The sequence below is a fragment of the Argiope bruennichi genome, chromosome 10, assembly GCF_947563725.1.
Source record: "Argiope bruennichi chromosome 10, qqArgBrue1.1, whole genome shotgun sequence".
In the NCBI taxonomy this organism is placed as follows: domain Eukaryota; kingdom Metazoa; phylum Arthropoda; class Arachnida; order Araneae; family Araneidae; genus Argiope; species Argiope bruennichi.
Window position 1 is genome coordinate 37,543,546 of NC_079160.1, and position 24,413 is coordinate 37,567,958.

Sequence of the window (24,413 nt, forward strand, 5' to 3'; positions counted from 1 at the left end):
ATTGCTTTGCTGTCTGAAACAATTGTTTATTTTTATATTTGTTTCATATTGTCTTCGTAATATAATTCCTGCTTATATATAATAAATTCAATTAAGTTTTTTTTTCGTGTGTGTTATTTTAATCTTAAATTTCATCTAACTTATTTCATATAGTTTTTGATTTCCATTTGAATCATTCTCGACTATTAACATAATTTTAAAAGCAATCTAAATGATCTTGTTTTTAATTGTAATTATTTCAAATTATATCAAATTTAAATCCTATTTTTAAAATTTATAAGGCTACATTAGATTATTTTAGTTAAATTATTGATTATATTACATTTCATTTATATAAATTGATGTTAGAAATTAAGATGTTAGCAGCTAATACCATTTACTTAATACCATATGGGTACTATTTGGCGATTTCCGCCTAATTTTTCTCGCCAAGCCCCGCGGAAGTTGTAACCTTCAGAATTTTATTTCTCAATATTATGACTATTTTCAAGAGACGCTGGCTACTTTATCTTTAAAGTTTGGCGCCAAATTTGGCGGTACCCGTCCCTAGGATTTAGCCAATTTATCATGCAAATTCGTCCCACTGTGTTCGCATTATTTCGGATCATCATTTTGTGAAAAATTGCAATTACATGGGCTATGTTTAATTAATTATTAATGTCAAATGTGTAACAAGCCGGGTAACAATAACTATGTATCAGTGATTTTTTTATTTGAGAAAAGATTCTACAATTATTTACATTTTTTTTTATTTATCCATGGAGAAAAAATATGTGGATACGCCTGATCAGTAATTTGTTAATCCCTGTTTTGAATCTTCTTTATATATTTTCTCTTTATAGGTTTCTTTATTTGTTAATAACATCATATCTTATTGGAAGGTTGAGATTATCCTGTCAACTTGCCAACGACCAAAAAGTGCGAAGAAAAAATTTCACCAAATTACAAAAATATACTCAACTGCATTATTATTTATGATGAAAAATTTTCAACTAGCAAATCACATGCTAAATGGTTTAACAATTAAAATAGCCGTATTTGCAAAATTTTTTCTTAGATTTTTTTGGTCGTTTTTACATCCGACAAGTACTAAAAAGGCAACGAATCCTCGAATAGTCTAAAATAATGCTGTAAGAGTTAATGAAGGTGATCAAAAGCTTCTTTAGTTATTGATAACAACATACCTTCTTTCAAGCATAAGCAATACAATGCTCACAATTCTTATTAGAACATTTATTTTGAAAATTAAGTTAGCGCTAAATCGAAAAGATTGAATAATAGATTTGATAATTAAGGGTTTCATTAAAGAATTCTTGTCATTTTACTACCAAGGTCATCTTACGATCCTCTATGAACCAAGGTTGGTTCACAGAGGATCTTTGAGATGTTTTATATGGAGGCAAATAACTACACATTTTGTGGTCTTGACATCGCACTGATTGACAATCACCTTTTTCTGAATTTCAAAATTTATGGGTCTCAATGCAATGATGGTTTTTGAAATCAATCACTATAATGAGGATTATCAATCAATCAATGACTATCATCAATGCAATGATGATTATCAATCAATCAATGGCTATCATAAATGCAATTATGATTATCGGTCTTAATGCATTGGAGATTATGATGTACAATAATAGTTGTCTTCATTTCGAATCGAAACTATGTAGAAAAAAGATTTTATATATTTTCTCTAATGTTATACAAATCTAATCAGTTGAAATCAATACATATTTCTTAATACTGAAATTATGCTTTCCAGTAGGATCTCGTAATTTCATATTTCATGCTAATAAGAACTTAGAAAAAGTTTTAACTTTAGTTTTTTTTTTTTAATCTAACCTTTTCACTATTATATTATGCAGTAACATAGCGGTGATACTATTTTGATTTTAGCAATAATGCATAAATTGTATCTAGAGAAGAGAAAGTGTGACGATTTATTTTAAATTTAAAAAATGGCAATTTTTAAATGTTCATGTTTCGTTTAACACTCATTTTATAAAAATTGGTCATTTTTTCAAAATTTCTAAATTTTGGTGAAGAGCAGCCGACTTTTTTTTTGTTTCTGAAAACTCATATGTATTTTTTTTAATTAAAAATGAAACATATAACGGAAGATGTTAATCTAATTTAAGTAAATATGATTATCATGTTTGTAGACCTTAATTTTTGTCGATTAATATTACAAAATTTATATACTTTAATTATTTTGTCAATTAATATGAATATAATTTATAATATAATGCTTTATCAGATATTTTATGAACATAGTTCCTAGCCACACATTACACTGTTGGTGAATTGGATAATGTTTTTGGAATTCAGTATGAATATATTTTAAGATTATAAATTTGGATATACTTGCACACAGTGTTACTTATGAGAAATTTATTTGGTGTGCTGAAATCATAAGATTTAATTATTATTGATATAATAACTATTTAACTAATAACTAACAACTAATGAGGGGAAACAATCGTCAAATTAGATTTCAGGAAAAAAATACTTTGTTCCCTTAAGTTTTCCAAATTCTAAAGATATTTTTGTCTGAGAGGTACTATAAGACTTAATGAGGTTTATTCTGAGAGATGCCACAGAATGTAATAAGTTTCTTCTGAGTGGTATTATAGAACAAATTTGATTAATTCTGAGAGATGCCCCAAATTATAAAGCCTTGTTAAGAGTTAAATTATAAATTTTAAGTCTGAGAAGTATTAAAGTCTATAAAATTATGTTTTGAAAGAATTTTGCAAATTAAATGATCAAAGAAGTGTCATAAATAACGAAATCTTGTAAAAAGAGCATTTGCAAGTTGTGACATTTTTTTCTGAAATGTTCTGCAAGTTTTTAATTTTTTGATATGAGAGGCTCTTTAAGCTCTAAAACTTTGTTCTGAAAGCTTTTGCAATATGTAAGAATATATATTGAGAAGCTTCAAATGTTGGAAAACTTTGTTTTACAATTTATTTGTAGAAATATGCTTCAGATTGAAAAGCTTTATTCTGAGAGGTTCTATAACTTTAATGCTTTGTTCTGAAAAGTTTTGCATGATGCAATGCATTAATGTAAAAAGTTCCAAATGTTGAGACGCTTCACTTTATTATTTATATAGTTTTTATCTGAGAGATGCTACAGATTGTAAAGCTTCATTCTGAGAAACTCTAAATGTTTAACACTTTTTTAAAGGTTTTGCAAGCTATGAGGCTTTGTTTTGAGACATTCTAAATTTTAGGAAGCTTTTGTTTTGCAATATATATAATTTTTATCCGAGAGATGTTACAGATTGCAAAGTTTCAAACAAGCCAAAATACTTTTTTTAACGATGTTGTGTGTTCTAATGTTTTATTTTGGGAAACTCGAAAATTTATGATGATTTGCTTTGATAGCTTATACAAATTGCAAAAGTTTTCTAACAAGATGGATTAAAAGTTCTAAGAAAATATTGAAAGTTGTAATAAGAGATGTTGCACATTATAAAGCTTTGTTGAGATATATTATAAATTTTTAGTCTGGAAAATACTACAGTCCATAAAATTGTGTTTTGAAAGATTTTGCAATGTGTAAAACATCAAAGATGTGCCATAAATTACTAAATCTTGTAAAAAGTGTATTTGCAAGTTGTGACGCTTTCTTCCGAAAAGTTTTGAAAATTTAACTCTTTTATATATATATACATACACATATATATATATATATATATATATATATATATATATATATATATATATATATATATATATATATATAAGAAGTTTTGTAAGCTTTAGCACCAAATTCTGCAAAATTTATGGCTGCATTTTGAGAAGTTCTAAATTTATACAGTTTTGTTTGTAGATAGATGCTTAAGATTGAAAAGCGTTATTCTGAGAGGTTCTACAAGTTTTAACACTTTATTCGGAAAAGTTTTACATGAAGTACTACTTTATTTTAACAAGTACTAAATGTTGAAAAGTTTTGCTATACAATAGTTTTTATATGAGAGATTCTACAGATTGTAAAATTATATTGTAAAGTTGTAAGGATTAAAGATTTCTATTGTAAAGTTCTACAGCATTAACTGAATTTTTATCGTTTTGCAAGCTGTAATACTTTGTTTTGAGGCATTCTAAATTTAGGTAATATTTGCTTTGCAATTTATATAGTTTTTCTCTCTGAGATGCTTAGAATGCTAAAATTTATTCTGAGTGGTTCTATAAATTTTAAAATTTTATTTTGAAAAGTTTTGCATGATGCGATGCTTTATTTTAACAAGTACTAAATGTTTAGACATTTTCTTTTACAATTTATATAATTTTCATCTGAGAGGTGCTAGAGATTGTAAGATTTTATTCTGAGAAGTTCCACAAATTTAATACTTTTTTCTGAAGGGTTTTGCAAGCTATAATGTTTTGTTATGAGGCATCCTAAATTTTGGAAGCTTTTACTTTACAATTTATATAACTTTTATTTGAGACATGATATAGATTGTAAAATTTTTTCTGAGAGGTTTTACAAGCCTAAACACTTTGTTCTGAAAGGTTCTGAGTGATATAAGGCTTTACTTTAAGAATTTCTAACTGTTGAGACACTTTGAGACATTTATACAGATTTTGTTCCATCTGAGAGATGCTACAGATTGTACAGTGTTATCTGAAAAGCTCTAAAAATTTAGTATTTTTTTTTTCTGAAAGGTTTTACAAACTGTAATGCTTTGTTTTGAATCATTCTAATTTTGGGAAGCTTTGCTTTACAATTTATAAAATTTTTATTTGAGAGATGCTACAGATTACAAAGCTTTATTCTGAGATGTTTTGCGAACTCAAACTCATAGTTCTGAAAAATTTTGTTTGTTCTAATGTTTGATTTTGGGATGGTCTAAAAATTACGATGCTTTGGTTTGATAAGTTATACAAACTGCAAAGTTTTCTAATAAAGTATATTCAAAGTTGAAGTATATTTTTAGGAAATACTGAAAGTTGCAATGCTTTCTGAGAGATTTTATATGTTGAAAAGTTTAGTTTAAATACTGAAAGTTGCAATACTTTCTAAGAGAATTTGTATGTTGAAAAGTTTAGTTCAAATACTGAAAGTTGCAATGCTTTCTGAGAGATTTTATATGTTGAAAAGTTTAGTTCAAATACTGAAAGTTGCAATGCTTTCTGAGAGAATTTGTATGTTGAAAAGTTTAGTTCAAATACTGAAAGTTGCAATGCTTTTTGAGAGAAATTATATGTTGAAAAGTTTAGTTAAAATACTGAAAGTTGCAATGCTTTCTGAGAGAATTTGTCTGTTGAAAAGTTTAGTTCAAATACTGAAAGTTGCAATGCTTTTTGAGAGAAATTATATGTTGAAAAGTTTAGTTAAAATACTGAAAGTTGCAATGCTTTCTGAGAGAATTTGTCTGTTGAAAAGTTTAGTTCAAATACTGAAAGTTGCAATGCTTTCTGAGAGATTTTATATTGTGAAAAGTTTAGTTCAAATACTGAAAGTTGCATATCTTTCTGAGAGATTTTGCATATTGAAAGTTTGGAGCTTAGAGAAAATTAATTATTTTAACTATGTAGTATTTCAATTGTTTTATACATAAAAGAAGATATGTATTAGCATGAATTGCTTGAAAATATCTACACAGTGTTTAAACGAATAATTTTATTTTGGCCAATTTATAAGAAAAGAGCTGTATTTACATTCTAAAAGCTGTGACAATGACATGTGAGGAAAGAATTTCAGAAAAGAAAAACGTATGCCGTAATAGTCATTTGTATTTTATGATCAGCTGATTATACAGCAGCGTGTCAGCCAGTATCAGAATTGAAGGAAATCAGCAGAGGTTTTACATAAACAACTAGCAGCTAGTGAGCAGTGGACGTAAATGAGTTTTCAGCAGCAGTTTCTAAGAAGCGTACTGAAAACAAGAAGTAAACAAATAGTTAGAAATAAAATAAACATATACTTTTTAAAATTTTGTTTTTCATTAAAATAGTGTTACGAAATAAAATAGAAATCCTTGAATAATATGCAACAATCATAATTTCCTTTCTTTTTTGAAACGAATATTAAATACATGGTTTTATTTAAATTCATCTCTTTTGAATGGACATGATTGAAATAACTATTTTATTATTATTTTTTAGTTAATGGCAAATTAACGTTATCAGATTGTGGTATATTACAATGGGAATCATAGTAATGCCATTAATTCCGAAAGCTTTAAAAACATTTGAATAAAACTTTGATAAATTTTGCATCTGAAAATACATTAGTTCAGGGAATTCCTTGAAATAGTCCTCAAGTGTGAGATTATATTAAAAATTCAATAAAAATCCCATTTTAAATTGTGATAGACCAAGCTTGCTTCTTAAAAGTTAGGAAAAATAGGAAAGATCAATTACCATTTAAGGATTGTTCGAATCATAAAATTAGTTCATGGTTCACCCGATTTGAGAAACCGATCTCAAATATATCAAGCTGAAAAAGATTTCTGAAAATATTTAAATTATGGGAATTCTTTGAATTTATTGACAAATATAAGTTTATATTAAGCAATTTAATAAATTTAAATTTAAATTATTATAGATTCATTTTCTTTGTAATATCTTTTAGAAAAGCAATTCTTTCAATTGAAAATTTTCCAAAATCGAAAAGTGAATGCTGATGTTATAAAATCAGATTTGAGAATCTAAAGGAAAATAAATTAAATTATTCATAAGATAAGATTCGAATTTAATCAAAAGGATAAGAATCGATATATCAATGATAAAGTTAGATTATTTTCAATCGATATATTCTTTCCTAAAATCATAAATTTAAAATCAAGTATATGAAGCATTTTAATCTTAAAGTAACTATGATGCTACCACCGGAAGAAAGAAGAGACCATAAAAAAAGACCAACACCAAAAGAAAAATCAATAGAAGGAGATAGTTTTAAATTTCTATAGAAAACCACCACCAGAAAGGCATCTACACCCATCACCAGATCATTCGAATTGTCACCGTACGGGGTAAGTTTCCATTCCAGTGTGCGTTGTAGTCATCTGTCGTAGCCGTTAATAAGCCTCACTTCCTTCCGGGACCATCGGGATCACCCCAGTGAGAGTTATCTTTCTTATCCCCATCAACAAGTTTCCCCAAGCACCCTTCAGGGTTTCCAACCTTGAAATCACAACTGTACTGGTAGCTTCGCTTTTTGCCAGGAGAATCGTCACCGACCCAGAAACTGTGGTCTTTGGCATTACCTGTGACGCCGCCATAGTCGCAATCCATACCGGGCAAGCGCAAGATGCAAGAACGTTTGCTAAGAGAACATGACAATAAGTTAGATTTCTGAAAATTTTATCAGAATTTTTAATTTTCCCAGATCCACCTATATCAAATACCTCTGGATGGGTAACAAATGTATTTGAAATATAAATGTGCAATTGCAGCAGACTTGCTTATTGCAGAAGTGCGGTACCTGATATTCCAGAGTATCAAGATGAAGGTTCAAATTTAGTTAAAAGAAGTTTTCATATTTTTTTGAGGAGTTAACAGGCGATATTCGAAGTTCACATTCTATTAATTAATTTTTGGCTTCAACTGATGGAAAAACACATAAAAAAAAGACAAGTTTCTTCTTTTGAACTACAACTCTTTCTCAGTTTTACTCGTAATCATTTTCATATCAGAATTAAAATTGCTAATCTTCTATTATATCATGACAGATTAAACAATAATTTAAGTAACTAGTTTTTGTATTGATTAGTTAGATATTTAAATGAAGTAGTTAGACTTAACGAAGAGGAGACATGATGGGAAACCAAAATTAATCTGTTAATTGTGTTTGGTATCTAAATGTGTGATGCAATAACTTGACGAATACCATACATTGATTTTCCATCGATATGCTTTATATATCATAGACAATAGTATTCACAATTTCGAATTTTAGAACCAATACTTTTGAAGTATTGACAAGACTGTTTAGTAGGAATCGACAGTTTGGGGAAACACTGCATCAATTTCGTTATAACCGCATTGATTTTGTATTACGTGATTATAGAATTCTCCTGAAAATAATTGAATCTTTAATGCCATATTGTTGAATTCTTAATTAAATCTATTTGGTGTCCTACTATTCACAAGAAGCGTTTTCCAGTGCAGGAAATTTGTGTTTCTGTATACAAGTGTTTTTTTAAAATCTTTCTAAGGGTTATTTATCAAAGCCCAGTGGTATATAGCTTAAATCTTTCCACATTTCCAACTATAGTAACCATAACCGGCTACTACAATCCACCGGAAGGCACACGGAAAAATCTATCAATTACCAGACCGCCGCGACGACAACATTGACGAGAACTATGGTTGAGACTTAAGAGTTATCACCGGTCACGGTGCAATCTTTCCAGTAGGAAGCACGTTCCTTCATCGATAGAAGATAGCCGACCATCACCTTTTCTGTGCCCAGAACGATTCACCATACCGGAATCTTCTAATCCTCATTTTTGAAATGCCCCTCCCGATGGGAGTTCAAACAGTAGTAAGCAACACAGCACTCAAAGTCTTCCATCTCCGTATCAACATACTCAATTAACTAGATATACATATTGGAGATATCACATGAAGGTTGTAACTATATTGTGTATCTCTTTTAATTTTTCCAATTAAAAGCTGCTGTAAAACACGAAATCAGATAAAACGAACACTGACATGACACTTACCACAAACAAAAACGAAACATAACATTGTTTTCTGCTAAGACAAATATAAATATGGATTCTCTTTATCGACGCTTGTGGTTAGCGGCTAGAACTCGCATGGATCTCAAGAATCGACCGATTTCCGAGTGGGTCTCTTTCATGGCTTCTCCGCCATTCCTCTTTCGCTTTCCGGGGGTCTCGCCAGCACTCCAGGTCAACTCGTTGTTGAGGTCCTTCACCAGGGTCTTGTAGTCACAGGAATCGGACATGCCAGCGTTTACGTAGCAGGTCCTCTTTCTACAACAATTAACACACGGGACTGCAGGACAGGACAAACACAAGACAAGACAGCACAAACAATATTCAGGTACAATACAAAATACAAATTCAAATGCCTTTAGAGTTTAAGAACAAATATAGAGATTATTAAAATTAAGATTTCCAGTTTTTAATTAACTGTAGGGACGAAAATAATGGTCACACTGCCAAATCTTGTATTTAGGCATCGATATACAAAAATTAGCACACGATGTCCACCAAGAAAGTTATGATTTTCCTTCAATAAAGAATGTAAGATCTATACAATTTATTAACAGTGAGACTAAAGAATTAGAAAGAACTGTACCAGTTTTATGATTTTTTAAAAAATTTTAAATCTAAAGAGGGGCAGTTTTGGGACATGTCTTTTCAATAATAATATAAAGATAATGTCTAACTGATATGATAGCTCTTACGTCATACTAAAGGGGGGAAATTTAACTTTGGAGGATTTCATAATTTTCCTATTATTGTACACAGTTGATATTAGCGTAATTGCCCTCAAATAAATATTTCTAGAACAAACCAAATGCCGTCGTAACCGGTAGAAATCGAACGATAAAACTTTAAGAATATAAACGTTACGTAATTCTTTATACTTTTATATTCCCCTATTACAATTTATCAAAATGAAAGCAATATGGCCCTTACTTCTAAAATTAAAAATACCTTTTAATTATAATAAGCTATCATTAAAGGAAGACATTGTTTGCCATAATTTTTTTCTACTGTCATCGAATGGTAAAAAAAAGGCACAAAAAATCTAAGAAAATTATAGAAGATATAAAAAAGTTTAAATTAAGAAAAATATCCCTGCAAGAACTTTATATTTTTTTCTTACATGTGGAAAGTACAAATGTTTCAAGTGCTGGATAAACACACTTAAACCCACCGAGTGTTTGTGGAACAATTAACTTGGTTAATTATAATTTTCCTTTTTCGCATCGTTGCCACTGTTATGAAATGGATAAAGATATACTAAGATTTTTTACAAAGAATACATTTAATTACATTACTAATTTAAATAATCTTTTTCTCTTTTTTTGCAAATTTTTTATACTCTATAATTTAGAAAGTGTTTAAAAAATTAGCTGATTTATATCCTGCAAGAACTCTTGAGTAATAAATTAAGCAGAATGTTTTTAAAATATTATTATTCCAAAAATAATTTTACTCTACCTCTACCATTTGGTACCATAAAGCAAATAGTGCATTCCTAATATAGGTGAGTCACTTAATAAGATAATTATCCTATAAAACATTTGTATTTGATCTTTGAATTATTATCTCCCATTTAAACTAGCCAGTTCACAAATTACATTCTCTTGAATTTAAATGACACCAAAAGCCCCAGACTACACGTACTTTTATTTAGCCTGAAATCATTATGAAAATGAGCATTATAAATATGAAATGTATTCCAAGATATACAATGAAGCAGTTCTTTTGATTATGTAACTTCAAATGGGCTAAATGTATAATGTACAATGTACTTACTGCAGTCTGTTGAGCTGATTATCCATATCTTCTACTAATTGTCTGACATAATCCAGGTTTTTTCGTCGTGCTAGAATGTCTTTGACGTTTCTGAAAAAAAAAAGAATAAAATAGGATTTTTTTAGTACAAAGATTACCGATCTATTGAAAGAAAATTATATCTGTTTCTATGACTGTAAACTGACTATAGATGTTAATTCTGTGCATCAAATTTTATCTATTTAGCTCTCATCATTTTGTAGTTATCGTATTGAATTGTATTCGAACAGCTGAACAGACAGACTTCCTCAGAGCGGATTTTGCTCAAAATTTGTCAGAAATCTACAAAGTTGATATAAAGACCGTATATCAAATTGCATTCGTCTAGCTCAAAGCGCTTTTGAGTTATCTTTGTCACAGAAGACAGATGCACATTTTCCAAAAATGTGTTTTTCAGGAAAGTCTAAAAGGTGGAACATTCATCAAAATCTCGAATTCGAATCTTTTGACGATTACTATATTACATATTCGAGAAAGTAAAAATGACACAAACACACTAATATTTTGACATCATGGTGCCCTTTAAAATTAATTTTCGGAATAACAACACCATTTCTTGCCCACGGATAACTATGTCACTAGTTATACAAACACATATATACTTTGATCAATATAATTTTTCAATATTATTATTTAATTTTGCAATATATTATTTTTCAAAAGTATAGTTTGAACAATTACATATTGTTGCTTCTTATGGCACTTGCATTGGACAAGCCCGCTGCTACGAAGGTGATTTAAGCCGGTGGGGGAGCGTCTCTTGTTTTTTTTCAGTAGCGCCAACTAAGGCCAAGAGTACATCTTTGCTACTCACGTATCACTCATTCGTTTGCACAACTCCTTCTTACAGGAAGGCACATTCACACATCTCACAGATAGAACAATGGAAGAACCGGGCCCAAACCGGGACTCGAACCCAGGACGCTCAGATCAGGGGAAGACGCGCTACCCCTCTGCCAGGACGTCGGAGGAAAGTTACATTAATATTATCATTGATGCGTTTTGTATAATATTTGCTTTTTGTTCTCTAGCTTAAACAATAATGCTGCAGATAATTATTACATTACATAATTAAAATCCTTTTGTTCCAGGCATTTTTTTACGATAATGCCTTGTTGTATTTAATGTCCAAAGGAATGACATTACAACTACTTACTCTTCCAGTCCTAGATCCTGGCTTCTTACAATGGTAGCCATTAGAAGAATCCCGAAGATAGTTAGATATGTATGGAAACTGTCGGTCGACATGTCTGTGCCTGAAAAATAAAAGTGAATAATTATTTTTATGGTTCATTTATATTATATGCATTTAAATTATGATTAAGAATGATTTCAGTTTAAGATCATGTGATGATGCTTAAATTTGTGAATGCGAAATGCATTTTGCAAAGTAAAAAAAAGTTAACAGCATCACATCACAGCGTACGACAATATATAATTTACCCTATAATGAAGGTTCAGATGACAAAAAGTTCGTCGCTTAATGACGAGGTAAATGGTTTCGCTTCAAAAGAAATATATATTTATGTGATTTTTGTGGTTAGATGATTTCCCATGTGACTGTAACATCTCCTGAATTAAATTTGTAGTAATTCCGTTTCCCAGAGGATTTAAAAATTCTGTTAGAAAAACAGGTTTTCATTTTTAAGGTGAAAAAGAATGTGATAAAAATAAAGGATTGAATAGAAATAGTCAGATTCTACTCCAATTTAAAAAAACTAATGGACGCACATTTTTGAAGTATTATTCAAAATGACAGCACATAAAAGAAAGCGATCAGAGATCTTGTTGTAGAAAAGAGAGAAAGTATGAATTTGTTTGATTCAGTTTGAATATATCCTTGTTTTTGAAAAAGTACTCCGGATTATTTCAGGTTTTTCTTTTCCTTATTTGTAAATTATAAATTACACTTATTTGTAAATTATAAGTTAACTTAAATAATTGAAAATAAAAGTTAATTAGAATTAATTAAAAATATTTCTCAAGTATTATACAATCAATATCTTTTCTTTTAAAAGGAATACAATAAACCTATTTCCGTTTATAATAGAAATTCAGAAGAGTAATTCTCTAAAAATGTCAGTTATACATGGGATCGATTTATAATAATCACTTTAGATAAACTACCCAGTAAAAACCTGAACTATCACACCGGACTACTTTCTACAGTCCCTGTTTATGAGACTTCTTGTTTCCACTTAAAATAGCTTTCAGTTTTAGATGAAATATTCCACATTTTTTATGCATCTTTTTCCACTAATTTTCAAATAAAGCGTGCTAAAAATTATAATTAAAGATTTAATACTTTTTGAATTTTAGCAGTTTCTTTATGAAGAACTCTCCGTCTCGTTTGCAAATAATATAATCATACTTTTTTAAATTTATGTTAGAAGATTAGCAACGCAATTTTTTTTAACTCAACCGAAACTGATATTTAATTTATATGATATATGATGATTTTTTATATATGAAGAACATTATATATTTTATTTCTTATATCAAGTTCTTCATATTACTTTATTTTCAAATAAATTTTTCATATTAAAAAAAACATTATACACAGTTTCTAAATAATTTGCTTCCTTCAAAAACTTCTACTGTTATTAAAAATGTTTACTTGTGAAAACATCTTCTATATTTCACATAATAAAATAATCATATCGAAGTTATACCCTCCCTGCCTGAGTATCCAGGGTAATAATGACCGTTTTAGCAATAGCGTTGAGGTGGGGTGAGGAAAGTCCAAAAACCGACCATTGTAAATCTTCTTCAGTAGCAACTGCTCCCCATCATTAAAATAGAGGTAACTTGACCTTAAAACTTGCTATGCTCACCAGAAAAACTACAAATAATTGCTTAACTGAAGTTTTCACGTCTCATTATTCCAGATGGAAGACAGAACAAGGTGATACTATTCAGTTATTAAGCGACTATAAGCGGTTAAAACCGACCACTGTACATCCTCTTCAGTAGCAAGTATGTCCCATCATTAAAGTGGAGGTAACTTGGTTTCACAACTTTCTATACTCATCAGAGAAGCTACAAATAACTGCTGGATTGAAAGCTTTTCATCGCTCATCATTCCAGATGGGAGACAGTATAAGGTAACGCTACTCAGTTGTTTAATGATGATAAGTGGCTGTACATCCTCTTCAATAGTAAATACTTTCCATCATTAAAATGGGGGTAATTTGGCTTCGCAATTTTCTATACTCATCAGAGAAGCTATATATAATTGTTGAACTGAAAGTCACTCATTATTTCAGATAAAAGACAGAATAAGGTAACACTGTTCAGTTATTACGCGACTATAAGCGGTTAAAACCGACCACTATACATCCTCTTCAATAGCAAATGTGTCCCGTCATTGTAGTGGAGGTAACTTGGCTTCACAATTTTCTATACTCATCAGAGAAGCCACCCGTTATTCCAGATAGGAGACAGAATAAGGTAACACTGTTCAGTTATTAAGCGACTATAAGCAGTTAAAACCGACCACTGTACATCCTCTTCAATAGCAAATGTGTCCCGTCATTATAGCGGAGGTAACTTGGCTTCACAATTTTCTATACTCATCAGAGAAGCCACTCATTATTCCAGATAGGAGACAGAATAAGGTAACACTGTTCAGTTATTAAGCGACTATAAGCAGTTAAAACCGACCACTGTACATCCTCTTCAATAGCAAATGTGTCCCGTCATTATAGCGGAGGTAACTTGGCTTCACAATTTTCTATACTCATCAGAGAAGCCACTCATTATTCCAGATAGGAGACAGAATAAGGTAACACTGTTCAGTTATTAAGAGACTATAAGCAGTTAAAACCGACCACTGTACATCCTCTTCAATAGCAAATGTGTCCCGTCATTATAGCGGAGGTAACTTGGCTTCACAATTTTCTATACTCATCAGAGAAGCCACTCATTATTCCAGATAGGAGACAGAATAAGGTAACACTGTTCAGTTATTAAGCGACTATAAGCAGTTAAAACCGACCACTGTACATCCTCTTCAATAGCAAATGTGTCCCGTCATTATAGCGGAGGTAACTTGGCTTCACAATTTTCTATACTCATCAGAGAAGGCACTCATTATTCCAGATAGGAGACAGAATAAGGTAACACTGTTCAGTTATTAAGCGACTATAAGCAGTTAAAACCGACCACTGTACATCCTCTTCAATAGCAAATGTGTCCCGTCATTATAGCGGAGGTAACTTGGCTTCACAATTTTCTATACTCATCAGAGAAGGCACTCATTATTCCAGATAGGAGACAGAATAAGGTAACACTGTTCAGTTATTAAGCGACTATAAGCAGTTAAAACCGACCACTGTACATCCTCTTCAATAGCAAATGTGTCCTGTCATTATAGCGGAGGTAACTTGGCTTCACAATTTTCTATACTCATCAGAGAAGCCACCCGTTATTCCAGATAGGAGACAGAATAAGGTAACACTGTTCAGTTATTAAGCGACTATAAGCGGTTAAAACCGACCACTGTACATCCTCTTCAATAGCAAATGTGTCCCGTCATTATAGTGGAGGTAACTTGGCTTCGCAATTTTCTATACTCATCAGAGAAGCTATATATAATTGTTGAACTAAAACCCTTTCACCACTCATCAGTCCAGATGGGAGACAGTTGTTTAGCGACGATAATTGATGCCTGAGGAATAATTTGTTTAGCAAATGTAAATGGCATCTGATATATGGTATTACTTTCCATCCCTTTATTATATCTGGTTTTCGAAAGTGATACAATTGTTGTACCGTTTTGTCCATGGCTTCGCCCCCTTTGGCTCAGGGCATCTGTATTTCTCTTGCCCTTCGGTCACAAAGCTATTGTCCTTATTACTGTCAGTAATGACAGTTCAATATTATGATTCTGTAATTAATTTCCGTTAAGTGTAAACTCCCGCTACTATTAGTATCAAGAGGGAAATAATTCAGTGGCGTATCAACATATTGCCAGTTGTTACTTTAGAAACTGGCAAGAATGTTTTTCCTGAAACTTTCTCGCTTAGTTTTTAATAAAAGTCTTATCCTCTCTATCTGCATAAAGCTACTGAGCAAAAACATGAATGTTAAAAGAACTCAGATTTTTATTTTCGGAGTTCCTTACATGAGGATGTGATCTTTATTGCGTTGTAAAATATATATATATATATATATATATATATTTATGGCTCTTTTTTTTTTTTTTTTTTTTTGGAAATTGAAATTTGACACAGAACTGTAACTAGTTACAAAATAGCAATGCAGATTTCATTTATTTGAGTCATTTCATTTTGGGGCATGCGAAAATACAAACTATCTGTTGATTAACGCTTTGACAGATTTGGTTTCGAATTTGATAGAGACCTATAGTTTAGATTACCAACATATGAATCAAATTTTATTTATCTAGCTTTTTTTATTTTCTGATTATAGTGTTCACATGTACACTATCTGGAAGATATAACATAAAAAATTTTATTTTTAAAATTTAACTATAAAAGCATTTTAATTTCAGTTTTATATAATATTATCTCAATATTAAACTCCTGTCAAGACTTAAGCCTCTAAATCAGAGTGAACATTTCGTATTTGATAAATATTCCTTATCTTAAAAGATGAAATTTCTAAGATGAAATCATCCACAACAATGGAAACTTATAAATTATATTTCCTCTGCATTGCTTCAACAAAGAATTAGCTTGTCCTCCCCCCCCCCCACCAAGATAACATTGTCAACAATTTGGGCAGTTTCATGACAAAATTGAAGAATGTCAGAAGTGCATATTTTCATCATAAATGCAGATAAATTGATTCCAAGCAATTATATTCTGCTTGCATTGTAGAAGTGTTTTCATTGTTACCTATTATTCTGAAACATTTGAAAATAATAGTTTTAGAGGATTCGAATTTTCAAGGTGAAATTTTCATTCAAGTGAGAGAAGTATTTTGAGGAATATGAATAAATAATAAAGCAGAAAATGTTTTTCATTTCGAAAACAACATTTGAAAAACAAAATTTTTTTTTTAAATCTTGGAAGCAAATTTATACAGATTTGTGGTACGTAATATGGATTAACATTCTTTGTAAAAAAGGACATATAATAAGTAATAGACCAGCAGCATTTTCTTTTATTATTTTGAGTGCTAAATAATATAATTGTGCAGTATTACCCCGTTTTATATTTACACATTTCTTTTTTCCTTTTACTTGCAACATCTTAACATCTTTTGTTGGTGCCCTCATTTTGTCTATATACTCGGTTTTCAGGGTAGAATTTGTTTTCTCGATCTACTATTACCGTCTAATCAGACCACTACGACTGATCTTTCAATCACAAAGACCTCTGTCAAAAATTCAAGTAATACTCTATGTGAATTAAAATTTATATTCAGAAATTTGAGCATAAAAATGTAATAATTTTATATGTGCTTGTGAAAACCAAGACAGTTTGAAAGGACTTTTATAAAAGATTCAATTAGAAATCAATATTAATAGATTTATAATTCCGTATTTAAATTCCATTTCAGAAATCGATAGCTTTATTGTTTAAATGATGGTTGAATCAGGTATCTTTATTAAGGGGAGCATATTGAGAAGTGAATTATTAATGCAGTTTCATCGTAGAGTTTAATTTAATTTCAGAGATTCTATAAATCAATGTATATATTCATTAAATTAGATAGTTAGAACACCTAATTTTCTATTGATTTCATGCTTTATAAACACGAAAATTCCAAAATCCATTCTTATCGTATTCTAGCTAATGATAGGTACGTAATAAATAAATCAAGGGATTCAATAAACGCTTTCAATACTTGTTTGCGAAGATATGAAATCCAAATGCGTTTGATATCCTGTTTTGTAAATAAGAAAGTCTAGTATAAAATTATTGAGCTATAAATGATCAAAATCTTAGAATTTGGGACTAAATTTTGTACCTTTATATGTTTAACTATCCCTCCTGACCTAAAATATAATTTTCAAATTTTTCTTTTTTACTGGTTTTCTGTTGGTAATGCAACTGAATCTGAACATTTTAATAATAAAACAATAGCATTCAAATGTTTTTAATTTAAAATATTCTACTATAGAATGTCAATAAAATAGCTTCATTCTTAATAAAAATAAGCTAAGAGAGAGAATTTTTTATTTTTATTTTGATGTACTGACTTAGTGAAAAGACGAACCAAAAGCTTCTTAAATTTTAAGAAAAACAAAATTTGATGTATAATGTTCCATAAAAATGGCTAGTTGATAAAAATAAAAAAGTTTACGCCTTCATATTTAATCTGAAATTTTGTCATTTTAGCGCCAGTTATGTAGTTCATTCCATAGTTACTAAATTCATTTTTCATTAATTTCTTAACGATGCCATTTAAAATATTTAATTGATTCAATTTTTATTCTATATTAATGAGCTTAGTCTTTTTCCGATAATGTAAGTTTATTAATTGTATAAATTAGCAATATTAATTTTATTAGCAAATTACGCCATCGTAATGAAAGAACTCCTTTATTATCTACAAGATTTCTGTTAAAAATATTTGAAAATACAAGATAGCCGATGATGCAACCATTGCTGTAATATAGGCAGTATATGATACATTGCCCACAGAAAGAACATTTCTTTTTCTACTATATTAAGGAATTATAAGTTGGTATACTGTGTATAAAAATAAATAAAAAATAATTAATGAGATTCAATTATGTAATAAATAAACTGCCTTTTAAATCTGAACTTGAATCACTTATACGATCAAAGTTTTCAAAGTAAATTAAAAATGACTTTAGCGAATAAAAAAAGGCATTTTCCTCCTAATTGCTTTGAGTTTGTAAGCCAAGAAATAACAGAGACAAGAACTAAGCTTTACATTTTTTAAATTCATAAAACTAATAAATATCTTTTATTCATTTTTTACAAGCAGATTTAATAGAAAATTAAGGGATGGAAATAATTAGATTTTAAACGGATTGATTTAGTAATTTTGTCAACGCTGTGATAGCACCTCTTTTAAAGCATTTTCACGGTATTTTACAAACATATACTTTAGTTTGGGAACTTCAATCATTCGGGGATTCTTCACAAATTAAAGACGTTATAAAACGGCATTATTTGCTTAAATTATTTTTATTATTGCCTCAGCTTGTTTTAAATAATGGCCGTGAAAATTATTGCTTTCATAAACATGGATTAGACTAAATTAAAAAACTGAAAAGTGGTTCAAAAGTTAAGGGATGAATACCACCACAAAATTAATATCACCCTTTATCGTTATTAATACCTTGAGGTTCATATACGCTCCGAGTTAAAAATTAAAAGTGGGGAACAAAATCCTTGTTAAGAAACAAAATTTTATCTACATTAAAAATAAATATGAGATCCATATTTGTTTCGAAATTAATGAGACTATTATTCCAAGCACGTCTAATAAATTCAAATTCTCTTTATTATAAGCCATAAAAGTCAAGTATATATACAGCAAACTGTAATAAGAAAGTTAATGCACTTTCACATAACTGCTTTCTAAAAGTTGCCTTTTAAAGGTGTTTCAAGCATGATTAGGGACGTTTTCATGATCATACATTCAAAGTATTATGGTGATGATAGATTTTAGAGAAAGAACTACCATTATATATATATATATATATATATATATATATATATATATATATATATATCAAATTTCGAATCCTGTCGACTTTTTAATATCAACCAAATTTCAAAAAAATGTTTTAATATGTAAGCATTATTTTATGTGAAGCAGAATGCAGTTTGAAGACAGTAAAGAGACTTTTTACATTTTTATATTCCTTTTAATCCATCGGGGAAGCATAATTATTTACAAGAAAAGACGCGGACATTGTGCGTCCGCCACAGCGCGTTGCAAAAGCAGAAGTAGGGAAGAAGGGGAAATAAATTATCCCTCGCCTTATATAACCTTAGATTTTGATAGGGAAAATATTTCTTCATTGTGCTAATATATTAATAAGATTCTGATAGGGATTTCTGACGCATGTCAATCACATGCAAGGGAAACACAGGGATCTTTTAAAAAGAATGTGCTTACTTTACATTTTTTACCCCTTCATGCCGAGCGTGTGAAAATTTCGGCGTTTACCCAATTCAGCAAGCTTATCTTGAATTAATTAAGTAGAGAAAGTGGAATTGGATCACGAAATAAGAGAGTATTTTTAGAATGAAGTTACTATGGGCTAAATTAAGATAAAATCTTGGAAATTAATTAAATTGAAATTAAAAGTTTAAAATATCATTACATATATATATATATATATATATATATACGTTAAATGCATCATTTAGAATTTTAGATTTTTAGTCAAATATAAAAATTTTTTATATTTATAAGATTAGTTGTTTTATTTGTGGGTTTAGCTACACACTGAACTTTGTAGACTGATGCATTATTAACTATTTTTTTTTTTTCAAATTTCCAAGTTTCCATGATAAAATTACCATCCAAAACACTTCCTTTTATCCAACAAAAAAATTTCGCTTTGAAACTTTTTTCATTTGTCTAGTTTTCAAGTTCAAACAACAACATAAACAAAAAAAACTGTTGTACGGGAAAGTTGGGAATATACAATCTAATAATAAAACTAAGCACCTATGTCCCCAAAGGAGTTTTCAATGGATCCCAAAGTATTTACGACTGTTTTTCTTTCTCTTCGGTGCAAGAGGTGGGGTTTACGATCTTGTTATGCCAAAAGTGTAATACTGAGACCTTTCAGACTTGTTAAAGTGATGATGGCACTTTTTACACCACTATTATAACGTTTCTCGCGTCCTTCTCAGAAAGATTCAGACATAGCATTTGCAATCATAATTTGGGATATTAGCGCGATTAAAAAAGTAAGTTTCTATTTTTAGCACTTTACTTTTGATTCTTGGCGTTCTTTTTAGAGATTTGTATGATAAATTTGCTTATTTCTATTTTTAAATGCTTATTTGATTTTCTTTTAGTTTTGTAGAAAGTACATTATTAGTTCAGTTTCACAAGGAATAAGAATGATTAATTAAGCATTCAAAATAAATTTAATATTACCACAGGTAAAAGGCAAAAGTTCTAAATATTTAATTCGACTGCTAATAATATGTAAACAGTATAAATATAAGATATCGTTTGTAGTTGGAAAAAAATCTCACTTTCAACATCGCACAATACTTCTTGATAGCAAAAATAAAGTGTAAATTTTGTTTGATGTTTTTGATTAAAAAAAAAATTGAAGCTTGGGAAAAAGTAGACCTAAAAATGTATATTTAATTAATTCATGTGTTCCATAATTACTGTGTTAAACTATCAGATAAAAAAATGAATTATATGAAAAATGCACATTTATTTAAGTGATGGGTTTCATAATTACTGTATTAAACATTCAGATTATAGAAAATGCATGATATAAACGCTTATACATAACTTCAAAATCGGATTAAAAATCTTTCATTTTCTACTCCTTATTATTTTTACATATTCAGAATCAAATTATTTTAGATAATGGAATTAAGTTTCAAACGATACAGACAAGTTTTTTTTAAACTATTGGGATTTTCTAGAACAATCATTTTAAAAAAATGATTTTTTAATCTTTATACCAATGTTATCGGACGAATTATTGAACATCTTCACAGAATAATAGCATTTTATTCCCAAATTTTATAAAAGCAAAATTCGGAAAAAAAATGCTTATGAGATTAAGAATCAAGGTGTAAAACAACTACCTTACGATTCTCGCCTTGAATCTCAAACGTAAACAATGTAGCGGCGCTGACGTAAGAAACAAACTACACAAAACCTTTACGGAATGAAACCCCTGAAACAAAATGGTAATGGATCGACAAATAAAAACATTCGGAAGTTCACGCTGGCCCGCAATACAATACATAATATGTTATTTTTAGCCTGAGAAACCCCACGAACGCCACCCCAGGAAATAAAGGTGGTCCCTCTCTACGTCACTTGTGTTGTTTTGCCGAAGATGACCCTCGACTATTACGTCATTGCTTTAGGAAATCATTGAAAAGACCAAGGAACTATACAACCCGGAAGACTTAGCTTTCACTACAGTCAAAACTTTACAAAAAAAAAAAAAAAACAGTCTGTTTGTTGTTTTCAGAGTTTTAAGACTTGAGAACTTGTGGTCTTGTCTAACATGCTCAGTGTATATGTCTAATCATGTGGAACATTTGTATTCTGATTTGTCACAAATGTTATTTTCAGAGGCTTAAAAATTCAAAAAGTAAGTCTAATTTTATGGAAAATTTATATCTTGACTTTGCAAGTACTACAGTCAAAACTTTACAGAAGGAAAAATAAATATTTCATTTTGATGTATTAAGAGATTTAAAAATTAGAAAAGTCTAATTTTGTGGAAAATGTATATTCAGACTTTGCATGTAATAACCAAGACATTTGAGTAGATAGTGGGGATCAATATGTTATTTTCAGAAACGTAAAATTAGGAAAGTAAAATTAATCTTGTCGAATATTTCTATATTGAATTTCATTATACAATACAAATAATCAATAAAATCAATCATTATACAACACAAACAATCAAATAAAAATTGACTTTAGAATCACAAACTATCTTGGATTTCCTGTATCACAATGAAAGCAGGATTTTTCAAATGGAATAATAATTTATTCTCGTTTGTCTCCTATCTAGACTAATCTTTCTTATTTTGGACTCTGCCCTAGGGGTGGAGAGTTAATACCTTTTAAACAGATACAAACTTTAAATGAGACTCTACAATTGCCTGAGTCCTTCAAAGTATACATTGAGAAAGTCAAGCTCTGTTAAAAGTGGACAATATCTTGTGAGTACAAGAAAAACAATGCAAAATGAATTCTTATTCTAGCCTTTTGTTCCTGATCATGGACCTTATACCTTAGACTGAGCCAATGTATTTATTTATTTTTTCCTATTTATTTATTTATATATTTTTTCAATTTATTTATTTATATTTTTCACTTTTATTTAAATTTCTTTTTTTTTTCCTTTTTCTGTTTTCAAAGTTTAAACTGTCTATTTTTGGCAAGTTTTATTATTGAAGTTATTATTAATTATGTTTCAATGATACTGTTATTATGGAATATTATGTAGGCTCTTCTGCTTGAGCCATTTAGACCTTCTCCACTTTTTCCTTTTATGTGTGTTCCTTTTTTTTTTTTTTTTTTGTTCCGGCTTTTTTATTTTTTTTGGCTGTTTTTATCTTCTTTTGCATCTAATACACATGCGTCTAAAAGATTTTGTGAATTGCTAGTCCTTTGACAGCTATTTAAATTCGATTTTTTAATTTTAATTATGAGCTTTCTACCGGTGTACTGCCACTTTTAGCACACACCTTATCATAATCAGAATACAACAAAAAAATTAACGACATTGAGAAGAATAGAAAAGCCTATAGAAGTTAGCACTGAAACAAATATTGAAATAAACAGCAACTGTTTTTGTAAATAAGACGTTAGTTTTTAATACATTTATCTAATAAAACTTCCCATGTTTTCATAATAATTTTTTTAAAAAATATCTCTTTTTATGTAAGATAAAATTTTATTATTAAATTTTAATATTATTAAAAGTAAATTAAGATTTAAAATATTTTCTTCTTTTCATTCTTTTTTTTTATTTCTTTGCATATTTATCACTAAAAAAAGGCAATTTATGCTTGTTGTGAAATACACCAAAAACTGAATATCAATCATTCTTGGCATTGGAAGAGAATTGGCGAACAAATTTGTCATAATCATATGGTTTTATGCCAAAGTCTATAAGCTGAGATAATCTTCTTCTTCTGTTGAGAAGCGAAAATTGATTAGTATGATGAATCTTTCTTAGCCTGTTCTGTTTTTTTTTGTCCAGGAAAATAAATATTTACCCTAAAAAATACTGCTGTTAAAGAATAATTCTTGTTTCTGAAGCAAGCTATGGTGATCAATTGACACGGTGACATTCAAATTACTCTCTCTATTTCTTTTCTTTTCTGTCTTTTTTATTTTTGGTCTGCCAAACTTTATCTGAAATATATTGATTTTGTGACGTATTCTTAACGAATGAGTTATAGTTATTTGAGATGTAAAAAATTCAAAAATTAAATAAATTTTACTATAAGAATGACCCTAACGATTTTGAGCTGTGAGAATTAAAAAAAAGAATATTGCATGAAATAAGACAACACTTACTTTCCTTTTTTCAAAAATTTCATCCACTTCCAATTCTAAGTTTTATATCATAAATAAATTATTTTTTCAGGCGTTCACAAAAAGATTAGAATTCTCAAAGAACAACAAAAGAAACTTTAATTACATATTTATATTGTTTGAATCGTTGTATTATGATTTATATTTGTAATGAAGATTAGAGTTTGAAATTAAGAATTTAGGAAAAAAGTTCTATAAAATTTGTTATTTAAATATAATTCATTAATAAAATTTTAAATTCTATTTTTCTTACTTACAATTAAACAATAAAGTTATTTAATTAGAAATATTTTCAATTATATCAACTCTTTGGGATCTATTTCCAGCCTGAATGAGATTTTAAGCCTATTTCTGTAGCAATCATTCATTTATAAAATACTATTAATCTAACTATATAAATTTTAGTGAATTCGTAAGCTATGTTTTTAATTCTTGCTTATGACAGATGTCATAATAATTAATCATATAGCAAATATGAAAAGTATCGTAATCGTATTCTGTATTTTACGATGCCAGTCAAAAGAATGATTTAACAATAACTATGTCTGAATCTTTATCATTAATTTCTATTCATTAAAATAATAAATGTTTGCTTTACATATTACTTTTTCTTATTTTATTAGTCAATTATTTTAACCTTTAAATATCTAAAATGTTTTATGGTGAAAATATATGA

General features: G+C 29.2%; 1 protein-coding gene across 2 annotated transcripts in view; it reads right to left on the reverse strand.

Moving 5' to 3' along the window:
• Positions 1-5,619: 5,619 nt before the first annotated feature.
• Positions 5,620-24,413, reverse strand: part of LOC129988774 (uncharacterized) — a 49,896-nt gene continuing 31,102 nt past the window's right edge. The window contains exons 2-5 of one of the 2 annotated variants that reach the window (XM_056097042.1): positions 11,673-11,772; positions 10,478-10,567; positions 6,986-7,281; positions 5,620-5,890 (exon numbers count right to left, since the gene is read on the reverse strand). In XM_056097042.1, the coding sequence (XP_055953017.1) occupies positions 7,044-7,281; positions 10,478-10,567; positions 11,673-11,764 (420 nt within the window). In that variant the 5' untranslated portion in view covers positions 11,765-11,772 and the 3' untranslated portion in view covers positions 5,620-5,890; positions 6,986-7,043. Of the gene's footprint in view, positions 5,891-6,985; positions 7,282-8,683; positions 8,960-10,477; positions 10,568-11,672; positions 11,773-24,413 lie in introns of both variants that reach the window. The other variant, XM_056097043.1, reaches the window with a different exon arrangement.